We start from the raw sequence: 16,797 nt of genomic DNA on the forward strand, positions 1-16,797 counted from the left end.
AGTGCCTACATATATTATTAATTAATTATATCTCCTAAAGTCTAAGCACAATTTTAAAAAAAGAAAAAAAATGCCCTTCAATGTTTTATGCTCTGGCAATTCTATTCAACATTAAAAATTGTCAAATCCAACTGGAAAATTGACTATTTTCCATCTAAATCATTATGTGACACACTTGTATTTGGCACTGAAAGCAAAAAATTGGATACAACAAACAATGATGAGAAAATCATTGCATTCTCTTTTTCTATTGCTCAGGACTCTTACTATTGTTGTCATGGTTCAAGCCCAGGATCAATCAGGTTTGTATTAAGAAAATCTAAACAGTTGCTTTCAACTATAAAACCATGTACTATAATCTTAAAATTTAGCTAAATTCTTTTTCTTCATTTTCTTTCCTCCTTTTTCTTAGGATTTATTAGCCTTGATTGTGGACTACCAGAAAAATCAAGTTACACTGAGGTCACTATAGGCATAAATTACATTTCAGATGCTAACTTCATTGAAACTGGTGTAAGCATGAGTGTATCACCAGAAGATAAGGCCACTCATCAAAAGCAACTAGGTTATTTGAGAAGCTTTCCCAACGGTGCAAGAAACTGTTACAAAATAAATGTTGCAAGTGCCACTAAATATTTAATCAGAGCTAACTTTTTGTATGGAAACTATGATGGTCTAAATGAGTTACCACAATTTGATCTTCATCTTGGAGCTAATTTTTGGGAAACAGTTAAACTCACCAATTCATCATGGAGCTACACCACTGAGATCATTCACACTCCATCATTGGATTATGTTCATATCTGTTTGGTTAACACAGGGAAAGGGACTCCATTCATTTCAGCTATAGAATTAAGGATGTTGGATAATAAGACTTATGATGCTCAATCATCTGGATCATTGGCACGTTTCCTAAGACTAGATTTAGGTTCCATTACCAACTTAACATACAGGTGAGTATTTCCATAAGATTTAGATAAACTCATTTACACTATGTGCAAATTTTGTGTTCCAATTTCCAACTATAGAGTAAACTATCTTATAATATTTCTATATTTCAATGCCATCTTGAATCCTTCTTTATCTCTTTCGAGTACCTCAGACTTATTTACTTCTTTCAGGAGCTAAATTAGCAATTTATGGTTTACACTCCAAAATCCAAATATATCCAACACTAAGTAAAATGAAATTGTGGTATACATGCAGGTACAAAGATGATGTTTATGACAGGCTTTGGGATCCTGTTAACCTAAAACAGTGGAAACAACTGAGTAGCACACTTACCAATGATGAACTATCACAGAATCATTATAAACCACCAGCAGTTGTGATGAGCACTGCTGCTGCACCAGCAAATTCTAGTGCTTCTCTTGATCTAATGTGGGAACCAAATAATGTGGATGAGCAATACTATGTGTATATGCACTTTAATGAAATTCAAAAGCTAGCAGCAAATCAAACAAGGTCATTCAATATCACCATGAATGGCAAGTTCTGGTTTGGACCTCTTGTACCTGCATACCAAAGCACAACTACCATATATAGTCCTTCAGCTGTAACTGGAGCAACAAATTATACTGTTTCGCTTTTTCAGACAGAAAAGTCTTCACTTCCTCCCATCGTCAATGCTATTGAGATTTATCTGGTAAAAGATTTCTCACAATTAGAGACTCACCAAGATGATGGTACCTTTCTTTACCAACCATAATTTTTTTCCTTTTCATTTTCATAGTTAAATTGCTTTGGACATTCCAATAGTTTCATTGTAACATTTGGTTGAAATTGTTGTGAACTATTTCCAATCATCAACTACTAGTTGCTGCTATTACAAACATCAAGGATTCATATAATGTTGCTAGAAATTGGCAAGGAGATCCATGTGCCCCAATAGCATATATGTGGGAAGGTCTAAATTGTAGTTTTGAAGGCAAAAGTTCTCCAAGAATCACATCTTTGTAAGTTAATGAACTAAAAAACAGATCATGCTTTTATTCATTAATTAACACCAATCATAAACTCTTAAACTGGTTTTTGAAATGCAACCAGGGATTTATCTTCTAGTGAATTGACAGGGCAGATATCATCCTACATATCCAAGCTCACTATGTTACAATACTTGTGAGTATCTCATCTAATATGGTTTACAAATGGTGGAACCAAATTATTCCATTTATATTTTTCACTTTCAATTTTTGTTTTTAAAATTATTTGATATCCCGAATTGTAATAATAAATGCATTTGAATTGCATGTTTCAGAGATTTATCAAATAATAGCTTAAGTGGATCGATACCTTATTTTCTGACACAGCTACAGTCACTGAAATTTTTGTAAGTTAATCCCTTGTTTGGTTGATAAGTATAATTTCCTCGGTTATAAAAGAGAAAAGCATGTCATATATGTGTCTTCTTTAACAGAAACTTGGAGAATAACAATTTTACTGGTTTAGTTCCCAGTGAACTCCTTGATAGATCAAAGAAAGGTTCACTATCATTGAGGTATGCATGCCTACTTAATAGCAATTAGTCCAAAGTTCACAGTTTCTTAAGGCTGAATCTGATTGTTATCTTAGTATTCTTTATTATATCATCATATAATATGACTACTAATTACAGAAATTCTTAATTGTTGATCTGACATCATCTGAATTATGCTAGTGTGGGGCAAAATCCAAACCTATGTACTTCTGCATCATCATGCAACCAACGCATCGAAACAATCAAGAAGAAGAAAAACAATGTAGCTATTCCTGTAGTAGCATCAGTTGTTGGGGTTTTGGTGCTTCTAATAATTTCTGCAGCAGCTATAATCTTTTCAGTTAAGAAAAGAAAGCCACAAGGTAACTAATGCTAACCATCATTTTAGCTCACAACAAAAACATAGACACTTTGGCAGGTACAAAGTTGTTTTTTCTAAGAAGGGACAAACACAAAAACAAGCAAAATGTCTCTGATACACTCTTTTTCTCAGTATCTTCGTATTTTCTGTCTTTAGTCATAAATGTTTCTAGCTTTATTGTTAATTTGTTAGCAACTGAAATATATTTTCCCCCTTAAAATTAGCTGCTGTGAACATTCATGTGAAGCCCAAATATCCAAATGAGCCACCAATAAAAGCCAAGCAACAACAATATTCATTTAATGAACTTGTTAATATCACCAACAACTTTGAAAGGTTGCTTGGTGAAGGTGGATTTGGTAAAGTTTACTATGGAATTATTGATGACACTGAAGTAGCTGTCAAGATTCTGTCTGCAACATCAGAACATGTATATCAGCAATTTCTAGCAGAGGCAAGTGGTTTCATAATCTGCAAAAATGTTTCAAATCTTGAGCAACATTTTAAGCCATTCTGACCAATATGTGGCTTTTGAATTCTAGGTTAAACATATGATGAAAGTACACCACAAAAATCTTACTTCCCTTATTGGATATTGCAATGAAGAGAAAAATAAAGCTCTCATCTATGAATACATGGCAAATGGAGACTTGGATGAACAACTCTTAGGTATATTAACTACTTTGTTTTCTTTCTTTTTCTTTGACATAAATTAACTCATGCAAATAGCATTCAAAATATTAAAATTTGAAAATTATAGGGAAGAAAAGCAACACAAAGTTCTTAACTTGGGAAGATAGACTTCGAATAGCTGTGGATGCAGCCCAAGGTTAGTTAAGACAAGAAAATTTGTGAATTTCTTCATCAAATTGGAATTCTTCTCATCTAGTCATGTGAAAAATCTTATGCCAGGACTGGAATATCTGCATCACGGTTGTAAGCCGTTAATAATTCACAGAGATGTGAAATGTGCAAATATTTTGTTAACTGAAAACTTCCAAGCCAAATTGGCTGATTTTGGCCTATCCAGAAGCTATCTTGCTGACGGTGACACGCATATCTCCACTGCCATTGTTGCCGGAACTCTTGGTTACTTAGATCCTCAGTAAGTTATTCCATTCAAGTGTCAATTTTCGTTAGTAAACCATTCAACACATTACTAAGACAACCAAGTTTGAGTTTGTGTTCATCCAAAATAATTCTGAGGAGATACTAACCAAATTGTCAATGACCTGTAGGTGTACCATGTTAAACAGGTTCACAGAGAAAAGTGATGTTTACAGTTTCGGAGTAGTTCTTTTGAAGATAATCACAGGTCAACCGGCAATATCAAAAACCGAAGATAAAGTTCACATAAGTCACCGAGTTGATTCCTTACTTTCTAAAGGGGATATAGAAGGTATTGTTGACTCAGAATTACAAGGAGATTTTGATAGTAGTTCTGTCTGGAAAGCTGTTGAAATAGCAATGGCTTCTGTGTCATATAGCCCTGACAAAAGGCCATACATGAGTGATGTATTGGTTGTGTTAAAGGAATGTTTGGCAATAGAGTTGGCTCGGAAACAATCCAACATTGACACAGAAAACACTGATTTCATTGAGTTCACCTATAATCTGACTTCTGAAACTGGCCCTTTAGTGAGGTAGTGCCTTTATGAAAGTTGTGTGTTTCCTGTGTTTTATTATGTCACGTTGTACTAAGGATTATTATGATCATAAATCATTCAACTAAATTGCTTTATTCTTTTTCTTCGAATGTACATTGTATGCACTATGCAGCCAAGATTTACATATATAGTTCTCAGATATCCTGACTCCCTCAATGATCTACAATTCAAGGGAAAGGTCCCAAAAAGAAAAAAACAGAACACCATCTTCTTCACAACCTCTACAGTCAATATAAAATGTGTTTAGTCTTTGAAAGATTTCTTCAATGCCTTAGTTGATGTTCATTTTATTTTGGTCATTCAATTTATAGATGTCATAAAAACTTAAAGACATAAAAACTGCAATATAACTAGTACAAAATAATAATAACAAAAGAAAAGTCACATTAACATGGGGGAGAATAACAACAAACAGAAACATAAAAGGAATATATATTAAATGGTCTCAGATTAACTAAATAAGAAATTTATTTAAACCTAAAAATGTGCCGTAAATACCAATATACAAATTTATTGAAACAGCTTTCTTGTCATAGCTTCATAAGAGATGAACCAGCAATCTAGTAAACTCTCTACTTCATTTCCTATGATACAATAAAAACAATCCAGGAAAAAACTTCACGAGAAGAAGGATCGGTTTTTGTTACGTTCCAATCGAGCTTCCCTCTGTTAAAATTAAGAAGGAATTAACCACCAGCCTTAGTAGCAACAGGATGCACCCAAACCATATTTAACAATCAAAACATTTTATAAAGCAAAACAAAGCAATGGTATCAAAATAAGAAATATATTTGCAAGTAAACCATATTAAGCTCCCTTGGTTAAGTGATAATACTACTCACAGAGAACCTTATTTTGTTATAGTTATGGCCTATGGGGAGGTTCAAGTCATGTTTACTCAAAGAAGAAGATTGACTGACCAAGTTGGCGAAACCCCTCCCTCCTGTGCACCGCCCAAGGGTTTTTATCAAACTGACCACAACTTCACCAAAGAAGTGATGAACATGTGATCAAACAGTTACTCTCAAATGGCTGTTCATTGTGGAGCTTAATCAAACAATCACAACAACAAAGTTATACCAGCTGGAGTGTTTCTCAGTTCTGACAAGATGACCTTGATGATCAATTGAGTGAAAGTCATTGATCTCAATGACATGCTTTGGAGAGAAATGGAGTGAGATGACGGTAAAATTGGATAAGGTATATCATTGCAAGCACTAAAAAGACACTAAGTGGACTTTAAAATGGATGCAATCAGAACATCATGATACACTATCCGAACCCTAAGTACAATACTTAAGAAAAAAATTTCTGCTCCTTGTGATCTAAATCAATGCTTTTTAGAAATTACTAGCACCATGCATAAAGAAGTAAGCACTGAGTTGAATAGCACAATTAACCACCAGAGCATTGTTTGAAACACTATCACAATCAATTACTACCACCACTTAATCATAACAAACAAACCCTAACTTGTTCTCTTACATGATGTACCTAATTAAGATAATCGCGTGTAAAAGTGGTAGTATAAAAAAATAATGACTCATCAAAATGTGAAATGTGAAATGTGAAAATGTAAAACAATAATGTTAAATGTTAAATGTGAAATGTGAAATGTAAAACAATGAAAGGCAATACACAGTACTGAAAATTAATGTACCTCCTTTTTCTTGCACTCCTTGTAAACATCAAAATGTTCTTGACATTTACTCTTATTAGAACTAAATTCTTCTAGACCTGAAGAACAAGAGTACAAGAGCATCAAACAACTCTCAGTTTAAGGATCACAATATAACTAAAGCTCAATAAAACATGAGGTGCAGTTAAATCGTTTTTTCACATTATTTTTCTTTGTTTTATTCTTCATTGCTAATGCAAACAAACAAATGTTCATACCCAGAATCCTGTAGTCCTTCCTTCCACTTTTAACCCTATTTGTCCATTTTTCTTTTCTTCAGTTTCTTCTTAACCTAACCTAATCTCCCAAATGAAGTCACTTTATTTTCTCTACTCCCTATCTGATATTTCTTCTAAGTTAGTGATCTTCATTCTTATCTAGGTCAGCATTGAAGAACAACTCCATCTACTGTGTGAGAAGGAACTCAAATTTTTCATGAAAACAGATTTAGCTTACAATCTTTCTCACGGTTATTAATTCCTGAAACTAGAAAGTTAGGGTTCATGGTGTTCTTCAATCTTCATTTCATACATATACTAAAAAAGAGAAACTTGGATTTAAAATTTAAAGGTTTATTATTATCGGGTATAGTATACTCAAATTCGATGAAAAAAATGAGGGCAGAGAAAATTAATTCAATAATCTAAAATTAAGAGAAAGAAAAGGAGGTATGCGAGTAGTTACATTTGAGAGAAGCAGTATATTGAGGAAAACAGGGAGAATCAGAGATTCTTGCAGCACTTGCATACGGAGGAGTTGAGCCTTTCGAATTCGAAGCCATCGCCGAAGGAAGAGAGTGAGAGACTGCTGCGTCGTCGTTTCGTGGTTGCTGACACGGCAGGAGAACCTTGCTGCTGCTACAAATCTAAGCGATATTTTTCGGAAATTAGAAAAATTCTTTTTTATCTACTATTGTAGGCTCATTAATTAGAATATGGAAAAAAGATTGGTGTATTATGAGAAAATGGAGTTATAGTGTATATTACAAATATGTGGACGTGTCAGATGAAGGGGTAACACGCAGGGGGCGTGGTGCCTTCAACACGCAGGGGGCGTGGAGGCTACGTGGCACGCTCTGATTGAGCCACGTAAGCAGCACGCAGGGGGCGTGCTGAGTCAGCACGCAGGGGGCGTGCTGACGTGGCGGAAGCTGGTTGGCTCGTTTGCTGCACCACGTGGGGGCGTGCTGCGTCAGCACGTGGGGGGCGTGCTGACGTGGCGGAAGCTGATTGGTCCAAGTGTGAACCACGTGGGGGGCGTGGTAAGTTCACCGCTCTATATAAGGTAGAGCTCGAGAGTGTTTTCCATACTGAGTGACTGAGAGTTGAGTGTGTTGTGAGGATTCTTTGATGCTGTAGTTGGTGTAATGGAGGACACCGCAAATTTGGTGGTGTATCGTAATGGTGAGATAATACGTAATACTCATGAGGGAGTGAGGTTTGTGTCACAAAATTCGTTTTCGTTTGTGGTTCCATGCACGATGACGTTAATGGAGCTGCAGAACGGCCTATGTCAAAGCATGGAGAATGGTACGTTAATGAGAGTGAGCAGAATTCTGTACCGAAATCCGGTGGTGGTTTTTGGTGGCCTAATACAGTTTGATACCATTCCGATCACGGATGAAGCGAGTATGCAGAATATGTTTCAAATTCACCGGCAGACTTATATGAGACACCCACAGATTGAGTTGTATGTTGAGTTTGAAGCTGAGGAGCTAGAAGCGGTCCAAAATGATATAAATGTAAATGATGATATAGCTGCAGTGTACGAAGGTATGAATAGTGACAGCGAAGAGGACTTCGAAGCCACTTATGAAGCCGGCGATGAAGATGAGGATGGTGATGTGGGAGTTGAGGCAGGAGTGGAGAATGTAGTGGTTCGTCCCTCGAGCAGTCAACCGATGGGCGTTCCACCTTTTATGTGTGAGTTGGATCTCGACGCCATGCATGCCCCCGAGTTTCCGGAATATGCAAACAGAGGTACGTGTTGATAATACATAAAAAATGGTTATATATCATAAAAAAATACATAAAAAATAAAATAATTTAAATACATCAAAAAAAAATTATTTACTTACATAAATGGGATGATCGAGATAGTTGATAATATGTTCTTCAGGGGCTAGATAATTACGTACCATTTTTTTTCTAATCCTCTAAACTAATACTCTTATTATTTCCACACATAAACTTAACTCACTACTATTCACTACTACTTACTATACCCTCCTTACTAATACAACTAAACTCACTTCTTTCTCTCCTTCTTCCGTGTAACACTTCTCCTCTCTCACTTTCAGGTTTGATTTCTCCCCCCCCCCCCTCTTTCACTTTAAGCTTTGATTTTATGAATGAAGAAGCTCCTGCATGCATATATATATATACATTGACTGCTACTGCTGGTTCCCGGGGTGGGGGGCTATCTCCTGCATGCAGACAGGACGCAACACGCCCCCCGCGTGGTTGCCTTGGGACTCCGCGATCCTGACAGCGCTGACGTACCACGCCCCCGGCGTGCTGAGTCACCACGCCCCTGGCGTGCTGCCACCTCAGCCACCACGCCCCCGGCGTGCTGCCACCTGGGCTATCCACCTCAGCCACCACGCCCCTGGCGTGCTGCCACCTGCAACTCCTGTTGCGCCACCACGCCCCCGGCGTGCTGCCACCTGTTTCAACCGCTCAGCCACCACGCCCCCGGCGTGTTGATGGTGAGCTCCACCCTCCGGTAATTTCCCTCCTTGGCCAATATTCTACCAATTCACCATCTCTTCCTCCATACAAAAAATAATTTCCGACTATTGTACAATAAAATTTATGAATTTAACTGTATACGTATTTAATATATGAATTAGATTTTTTTTATATATTTTAGTTGAATATAAAATATTATTTTTGAATTAAATTCTAATAATTAATTTATAGTATTATTTTTATTCTCATGATAATATAAATTTTGAGAAATACTTTATAAAGTCCTAGAATATATTTAATATATGTTTTAAAATTTATTTTCAACCAAAATTTAATTTTAATATATTAATAGTATAAAAAAAATTTACATGTATATTTAATTATGTATTATGATATCAGTAAAAATAACTATTTTTAACAATTAACTCGTGAATGATCATATAAAAAAAAGAATATAATTAAATGACAATGTAAAATAATTTATAATATAAGTGTATTAAAATTAAACAATTATAATATACAAAATACATCTATTATATAGGAATGAAAAAGTAATTTAGTTTCTAATTTCAAAAGAATATTAAAACAATTATCATACATTTAAATAGAGGCTCATTTTTTTTAGAAATGGATAAACATGATGTATTATCTAATGATATAAATAAATTGAATTTTTTTAAGGTAGAGATTAAGAAATTTAAGGATCAGATTTTGCTATGAGAATTTTTTAGTATACAAATTTTACTTTGGATTTCTGATTTTTAAAAAATAAAAAATTCGTAAATACACTTTAACTCTCCTCCCTTCATTCTATCACACTTGTTTTTTTTTTTTCTCTACAACATTCACTTTCTCTCTTAAGTTTTTCTCTCAACTCTTTTCAACCATATTCTGATTAGTTTGCACTATTTTATTTTCAATTATAATTGTTTGAAGTAGCATAATATCTATTTGTTAGGATAATTTTATATGTGTATATTAGTTTTTTTAATTTATGTAATTTTAGAAATATGAATTGTTATGTAAGACCTTCTAAGTTAGTTGAAATTAAATATTTGAAGTAGGTTAAATTAGAAAATCATAAAGTATATTATTATTTGAATCGAACTTAATATTCTTTTTTTAATCAATTACATAATATGGATTACTATTTGAATTATCAAGATTTTCTAGTTATTCAATTTATTCACCACAATTAAATATTGTGATCAAATTTTATTTTATCTTTTAATTATTACTATTTATCGATTTAAATTTGCCATAATGTGGTACGAATAAAAGTCAAATGATAAATAGTATAATATTATATAAAAAAACAACTTATTTTTAAATTTATTATTTAAAAAATCAGCTAAATGCAAGAGTATGATTTAATGATTATATTAAAAAGTGACAGATAAATTAGTATATGTTGTTGAAATCCTTGATAACAAGGAAGAAATTGTTGTTCACTAGCAATATTGTAATTTGTAAATAATGTTAACCTACAAGCTACAATAATCTTAATAAATATATAGAAGCAAGCTTGTACTTTGAATTGGTCTCTGGTATGAAATATGAAATATGAAATATGAAATATGAAATATGAAAACTAGTATAAGATTAACGCGGAAAGAGTTTCTCTTAAGTCTTAGCCTTATCTTTTATTTGTAGAATTATTAATCATAAAAAAAATATCTGTTATTTGTATTCAAGAATCTATGACTAGGACTTTATTTTGGCCTTCTTATGTGAGAAAATAGCTGGAAATTCCAAATTCGTCATTGAAAAAAGAAAAAAATTCCGTCAACGACAGCCTCGATTTTAATTGGAAATGAAGCATCTTCAACATAATATCAAAAGAATTATATAGTGCATACGGCATAATATTAATGTTTTAAGTGTGAAGAATAATGTATAAAATTAGTCTCACATTAAAAAAATGAAGAGTTTACAAAATAAGAGACTCGTTAATTTATTATTTTGTAGTCGAGAGTTCCTCATCATGATTCAATAAGTTAGTCGGTCTGATTTAAAGAATACTATTTAAGATGAAGCATCAAAAATTTTTACAGTAAAAATAGTTCGAAAAATTTATAAAATAAAAGACTCACTAACTTAAGATTTTGAGTTAGATGCGGTGGTTAACAAATAATATATACATATGTTCAAATTTTTGTGTGATCATGTTACATAATAGGCTTAATTAATTTATGAACACATAAACATACATATCTCTTAAATCTTTTAAAATCAACCAAATATAATACTATTAGAAAAACAAGTTGCTAATTAATTTATGAACTTTTGTCATCAATATACTATATTACTATATCGACATTCCTTTGCACTTGTTAACCAAACATTTTTTTTTTCTTTTTCAACATTTTCCAATATCAAAGAGTATTATTTTCAATACAAAAGATAAATACAAAGAAAAAATATGCTCCCATACTTGTTGCTTTTCTAAGAGAGTATCCATGCTCATTTTGTCAACCCCGTTTACTTTGACTCAAGGGTAAATAAACCATCACCACTTAGCACCTTCCCATAACACTTCAAATTTTATTTTGAAAAAAAAAATTGTATGTTCATGCTCTGCCAGTTCCACAAAAGAATGTCTCTTATTAAAACAATAATTTCTCTAAAACCTAGCATGTATATTTGACTAATTTGCCTAATTAATTAAAACAATGAATACGACTTTAGCAGTATAAATCATTGCATGAAACTATTGGTCACCCTAAGCAAAGTAGGATACACATCAAACAGTAATGGTGAGGAGAATTTCACCACGTTCACATATTGTATTGCTTCTTCTTCTTATTATTGTGGCTCTAGTTCAAGCTCAAGATCAATCAGGTTTGGTTATCACTTACCAAAAATTGCAAACAAAAGTTAAAATTAATCTTTATTTTAAAATATCCGTCACTTCGATAATTCAGTACATCATTGAATTTTTTGTCGATGTACCAAATTTTTTAAGTGACAGATATTTCGAAACGAAAAAAAAAAATAGCACATCAACTTTCAATAAGTAATTAACATTAGCTAATTTTTTCTCTTTATTGTAAATTTTTTTAACTTCTATTAAAATTTAGAATTAAAAAGAGTTAGCTAATGTGGGTCGGAAAAATTGATTCTCTAGTAAAACTCTTTTTAAAATGAACGTGTTAGAGATATAACAATTCGTGTTGTTTTTTCTTTAAGCTTTTAGGATGAATGGTTTCATGGTATGATATCGAAATTTTATGTCTGAAAGTTCTAGAGTTCAAAGTTCTTATTCTTTGTTTTTCTCAACATCTCAGGATTCATTAGCATAGATTGTGGTCTACCTCAAAATTCCAGCTACACTGAGAAGCACACAAGCATATTCTACATTTCTGATTCTGGATTCATTGACACTGGTGTAAGCAAGAGTGTATCAGCTGAATTCAAGATCAATCTTCAACAACAACTAAGCAATTTGAGAAGCTTTCCAAGTGGAATAAGAAACTGTTACAGAATAAATGTGACAAGTGCTACAAAATACTTAATCAGAGCTAGTTTCTATTATGGAAACTATGATGGGACAAATGTAGCACCAAAATTTGATCTTCATCTTGGTGCTAATTTCATGGACACAGTGAAATTCACCAATGCATCAGTTACCACATTCAGTGAGATCATTTACACTCCATTATTGGACTATATTCATCTTTGTCTAGTTAACACAGGCACAGGGACACCATTCATTTCTGCTATAGAATTGAGGACTTTGAAGAATGATACTTATGTGACTCAATCATGGGAATCGTTGGCACGCCTCCGGCGATTCGACTTAGGTTCCACCACCAACTTACAATACAGGTCAGTCCGTACGATTATTAGCACAATTACTTGTGTTACAAGGTACATTTGTTAATGTTCAAGATACCAGATGTTGTTTGATAATTATATTAGGAGAAAAAAAAATACAAAAAACAGGAAGATAAAATTTTTGTTTGGAGAAGAGTAGTACATGTATAGAAACAGATAAAATGTTTCTGTTCTAAAACAAATTTTGTCTTGTTTTCTTTTTTGAGACACTTATCAAATACAATGACAAGAATTTGTTTACAGAAGATAGATATTGTGTATATTCTAGGACTAAATTTGTCCAATTTTTTGTATTCAATTTCTATTTTGTCTTTGTCTTAGTATCTCCATTTTTGTGTCTGTATTCATTGTTGTGAGACATAGTAAACAAACATGGCCAAACATGGCCAATATTCCTATCATGAGAAGCAAAACAAAGCCTGAATGAATTCAAAACTGAAAAAAAATGGTGGTATGCAGGTACAAGGATGATATTTATGACAGAATTTGGGCACCACTAGGCTTTGATCTATGGACACAAATAAGCAGCAAACTCACCAATGATGAACTAACTCAGAATCATTACCAACCACCAACAATTGTAATGAGCACAGCCGCCATGCCAGTAAACGCTAGCGCTTCTTTCGATTTCTACTGGGATCCTGATAATGTGGATGAGCAATACTATGTGTTCATGCATTTTAATGAAGTTAAGAAGCTAGCACCAAATGAAACAAGATCATTCAATGTAACACTTAATGGAAAGTATTGGGGTGGACCTCTTGTACCTACATACCAATCAACATCCACCATTTTTAGTCCTTCAGCTTTGGCAGGAGAGTCTAGGTACTTGTTTTCGCTTCTCCGGACTGAGGATTCGACGCTTCCTCCAATCATCAATGCCATTGAGGTTTATACAGTGAAAGATTTCTCAAGACCAGAAACTTCACAAGATGATGGTATTTATGCCTTACTGTTGGTGAAAACTCACGTGCAGTTATTTTCGTGCGAAATTGATAATTAAGACTTATTAGATGACCATTTAGTCAAACATGTCAAATCATTTAATGATTCTCAACTACTATTTAATCAAACATGTCAAATCATTTAATGATTCTCAACTATCAACTTCACATGAAGACAACTGCACGTGAGTTATTTATAGTGTTATCTAAAGTTCTAAACATGAGTTTTATTTTCTTAGTGTCATGTTTGTGATTTTGACTTGCTATGGAAATTGGCTTGAGATTATTCTTTTGAACTCTTCTAGTTGATGCTATCACAAACATCAAGAAAGCTTATGGGGTGGCTAGAAATTGGGAAGCTGATCCATGTGGCCCCACAAAATACATTTGGCAAGGTCTAAATTGTAGTTATGATGGCAATGATCCCCCAAGAATCACATCCTTGTAAGTTGATTGTACCAAAATCATGAAGTTTACAGCAACAAAATTTATTATATATTTTCATGAACTCAAACCATCAAGTTTGGTGATATGGTTGGAAATGCAACCAGGGACTTGTCTTCCAGTGGATTGAAAGGACAGATATCATCTTACATCTCCAAGCTCAGTATGTTACAATACTTGTGAGTGCCTTAAATGGTGGAAATGAACCAAATCCATTCAACTTGCATTTTTCTCCACTTGAGGATTTAATATTTTAATACCAATAATGATGCATTTGAATTGCACCTTTTCAGGGATTTATCAAACAATAACTTAAGTGGATCAGTACCTGATTTCCTGACACAACTTCAGTCATTGAAAGTATTGTAAGTTAGTTCTTTTATCAGTGCATCAGTGTAAGTTTATTGGTTACAAAAGAGAAAATGTGTCATTATTAGTTCTGTTTTATCAGAAACTTGGGAAACAACAATCTCACAGGCTTAGTTCCCAATGGACTCCTTGATAAATCAAAGAAAGGTTCACTATCATTGAGGTATGCATATTGCATATGCTTCCTACTTATTAGAAACCAATAAATTCTTATGAACTTTCAAACTAAATAATCTTATCTTGATTATAACATTAGATTCTCTGAGTGGTGATGTTTTAATTCTTGATCTGGCCTCATTCTTGTTCTCAATCAAATGATAGTGTGGAACACAATCCAAATCTATGTGCATCAACTTCATGCAACCAACAAACAGGTGGTGCAATAAGCAACAAGAAGAAGAACAACAACAACAATCACATAGTTATTCCCATTGCAGCATCAATTGCTGGGGTTTTGGTGCTTCTAGCAATTGTAGCAACAGCTGTTATCTGTGGACTTAAAAAGAGAAAGTCAAAAGGTAAACAATTTCAACTAACTACACATAGCCTTTTTTATTGTTGTGCCTTTTATCAACATTTTGAATTTGACAATTGAAACATATTATTGTGATTCTATTTGAATTTGTAAATAACTGAAACATTTTGCATGAAACTAGCAGCTGTGAACATTGATGAAGAACAAACTGCTCCAAATTTTTCAAAAATTGGACCCAACCAAAGACAATATACATTCAATGAAATTGTTAAGATCACCAACAACTTCAATAGAATTCTTGGTAGAGGTGGATTTGGTACAGTTTACCATGGACTAATTGGTGATACTCAAGTAGCTGTCAAGATGCTTTCACCATCGGCAGTGCGAGGATATGAACAATTTCTAGCAGAGGTTAGTGGCCAAAACCTGAAAAAAATGTTTCTGATCAAACCAAATATTTAGCTATATATCATGACATATAAGTGCCTTTTGTATTGCAGGTTAAACTTCTGATGGTAGTACACCACAGAAATCTCACTTCTCTTATTGGTTATTGCAATGATGAAAGCAATATAGGACTCATCTATGAATACATGGCGAATGGAAACTTAGAAGAACATCTTTCAGGTATGTTCAGGAAGATCAAAATTGCTTTGTTCTAAGATACATTCCATTCCAAGTCTTTACCACCTGTGCCAACTCTCATTCGCCTACTAAAATAATACGATTACACAGGAAAAAAGAACAATGCAAAGTTGTTGTCATGGGAAGATAGACTCCGAATATCAGTGGATGCAGCACAAGGTAAAGCAATGAGAACCAACCTTGTAAAGTTTTTATGAGTCTTCATATTTATTTATTTTTGATGAAATGTTATAATGTCAGGATTGGAATATCTGCATAGTGGTTGCAAGCCACCTATAATCCACAGAGATGTGAAATGTGCAAACATTTTATTAAATGAAAACTTTGAAGCAAAATTGGCTGATTTTGGATTATCCAAACCTTTTCCCACTGAAGAAGGCACACACATTTCAACTGTTGTTGCTGGAACTCCTGGTTATTTAGATCCTGAGTAAGTGATTGTATGAAATTATGAATCATTGGAAGACTTTATTGAAAAAAACTAAAAACTCTACTTACTAAAACCATGTGATCTGCCTTGTAGGTATCGCGATTCAAACAAGTTGGCAGAGAAGAGTGATGTTTACAGCTTTGGAGTAGTTCTTTTGAAGATGATCACAGGTCAAGCAGCCTATGTGAAAATGCAGGACGAGGACAACAAGCCTCACATAAGTTCTTGGATTAGTTCCATGCTTTCCAATGGAGAGATAAAGAGCATTGTTGACTCAAAGTTACAAGAAGATTTTGACAGCGGCTCTGTGTGGAAAGCTGTTGAAACAGCAATGGCTTGTGTGGCATCTAGTTCTAACAAGAGGCCTCACATGAGTGATGTTGTGACTCAGCTAAAGGAGTGTTTGGCTGCAGAATTAGCACGCAAAAGAACTGATCATGCCACTGAACAAAGTGATTCACTTGAGAGTGACTTGGCTTCCATAAGTGTCACTACAACTGAATTTGAACCCATAGCTAGGTAGTTCCTTCAAGATGCCATCAATGGAGTGTTGCCATTTCTGTTTTCGTTTCAATCTTGCTTTTTTTTTCCTCTGTTTTTTAAGGCTATGGGATAAGCAACTGTGAATTTGATTATTACATGCTTTGATGCATTTTTTTCCCCATGTATTTGACATTTGCTTTTGTACAATTCTAAAGTATAAGAAAATAAATAAAGGAGGGTTAACTTCAATTCAGATTGTTCTTATAGAAATTACTCCCTCATTCTTAAATAAACGTGC

At 33.8% G+C, this 16,797-nt stretch overlaps 3 protein-coding genes across 5 annotated transcripts; 2 read left to right on the forward strand and 1 right to left on the reverse strand.

Annotated features, from left to right (window-relative positions):
• The first annotated feature begins 43 nt into the window (after nt 1-43).
• Nucleotides 44-4,578, forward strand: LOC112710021 (LRR receptor-like serine/threonine-protein kinase IOS1). Its single transcript, XM_025762087.3, has 13 exons — nt 44-302; nt 413-953; nt 1,207-1,685; nt 1,817-1,955; nt 2,047-2,118; nt 2,258-2,329; nt 2,417-2,497; nt 2,657-2,838; nt 3,062-3,291; nt 3,380-3,506; nt 3,598-3,666; nt 3,750-3,942; nt 4,076-4,578. The coding sequence occupies exons 1-13, from the start codon at nt 218-220 to the stop codon at nt 4,482-4,484; spliced, it is 2,679 nt and encodes an 892-aa protein (XP_025617872.1). The 5' UTR covers nt 44-217; the 3' UTR covers nt 4,485-4,578.
• Nucleotides 4,579-4,918: 340 nt separating this feature from the next.
• LOC112710022 (cytochrome c oxidase-assembly factor COX23, mitochondrial) lies at nt 4,919-7,140 on the reverse strand. Of its 2 annotated transcripts, XM_025762088.2 has the most exons (5): nt 6,867-7,140; nt 6,165-6,241; nt 5,585-5,661; nt 5,425-5,486; nt 4,919-5,170 (listed from the first exon to the last, which is right to left on the reverse strand). In XM_025762088.2, exons 1-5 carry the CDS (start codon nt 6,961-6,963, stop codon nt 5,148-5,150), a joined length of 336 nt encoding a protein of 111 aa, XP_025617873.1. In that variant the 5' UTR covers nt 6,964-7,140; the 3' UTR covers nt 4,919-5,147. The 2 variants fall into 2 exon arrangements, with proteins under 2 accessions (XP_025617873.1, XP_025617874.1); XM_025762089.3 differs by lacking the exons at nt 5,425-5,486; nt 5,585-5,661.
• A 4,275-nt stretch (nt 7,141-11,415) lies between these two features.
• Nucleotides 11,416-16,792, forward strand: LOC112710024 (probable LRR receptor-like serine/threonine-protein kinase At1g05700). Of its 2 annotated transcripts, none has more exons than XM_025762090.2 (13): nt 11,416-11,713; nt 12,160-12,700; nt 13,169-13,647; nt 13,959-14,097; nt 14,205-14,276; nt 14,391-14,462; nt 14,549-14,629; nt 14,788-14,984; nt 15,126-15,352; nt 15,442-15,568; nt 15,677-15,745; nt 15,827-16,016; nt 16,110-16,792. In XM_025762090.2, exons 1-13 carry the CDS (start codon nt 11,626-11,628, stop codon nt 16,537-16,539), a joined length of 2,712 nt encoding a protein of 903 aa, XP_025617875.1. In that variant the 5' UTR covers nt 11,416-11,625; the 3' UTR covers nt 16,540-16,792. The 2 variants fall into 2 exon arrangements, with proteins under 2 accessions (XP_025617875.1, XP_072059947.1); XM_072203846.1 differs by having other exon boundaries at nt 11,554-11,713; nt 15,123-15,352.
• The last annotated feature ends 5 nt before the right edge of the window (nt 16,793-16,797 follow it).

Source organism: Arachis hypogaea, chromosome 9, assembly GCF_003086295.3.
Source record: "Arachis hypogaea cultivar Tifrunner chromosome 9, arahy.Tifrunner.gnm2.J5K5, whole genome shotgun sequence".
Lineage (NCBI taxonomy): Eukaryota > Viridiplantae > Streptophyta > Magnoliopsida > Fabales > Fabaceae > Arachis > Arachis hypogaea.

What these genes read in the sequence shown, in the direction of transcription:
- LOC112710021 (XM_025762087.3), top strand. Translation starts at nt 218, where the DNA reads ATGATGAGAAAATCATTGCATTCTCTTTTTCTATTGCTCAGGACTCTT. An exon ending in ATCAGCAATTTCTAGCAGAG is followed by an intron (nt 3,292 to 3,379) that starts GCAAGTGGTTTC and finishes TTTGAATTCTAG; the next exon opens with GTTAAACATATGATGAAAGT. An exon ending in CTTGGTTACTTAGATCCTCA is followed by an intron (nt 3,943 to 4,075) that starts GTAAGTTATTCC and finishes AATGACCTGTAG; the next exon opens with GTGTACCATGTTAAACAGGT.
- LOC112710022 (XM_025762088.2), bottom strand. Translation starts at nt 6,963, where the DNA reads ATGGCTTCGAATTCGAAAGGCTCAACTCCTCCGTATGCAAGTGCTGCA. An exon ending in ATATACTGCTTCTCTCAAAT is followed by an intron (nt 6,242 to 6,866) that starts GTAACTACTCGC and finishes CTTGTTCTTCAG; the next exon opens with GTCTAGAAGAATTTAGTTCT. An exon ending in AGGAGTGCAAGAAAAAGGAG is followed by an intron (nt 5,662 to 6,164) that starts GTACATTAATTT and finishes TTCTCTCCAAAG; the next exon opens with CATGTCATTGAGATCAATGA.
- LOC112710024 (XM_072203846.1), top strand. Translation starts at nt 11,626, where the DNA reads ATGGTGAGGAGAATTTCACCACGTTCACATATTGTATTGCTTCTTCTT. An exon ending in CTTCAGTCATTGAAAGTATT is followed by an intron (nt 14,463 to 14,548) that starts GTAAGTTAGTTC and finishes CTGTTTTATCAG; the next exon opens with AAACTTGGGAAACAACAATC. An exon ending in TAAAAAGAGAAAGTCAAAAG is followed by an intron (nt 14,985 to 15,122) that starts GTAAACAATTTC and finishes GCATGAAACTAG; the next exon opens with CAGCTGTGAACATTGATGAA.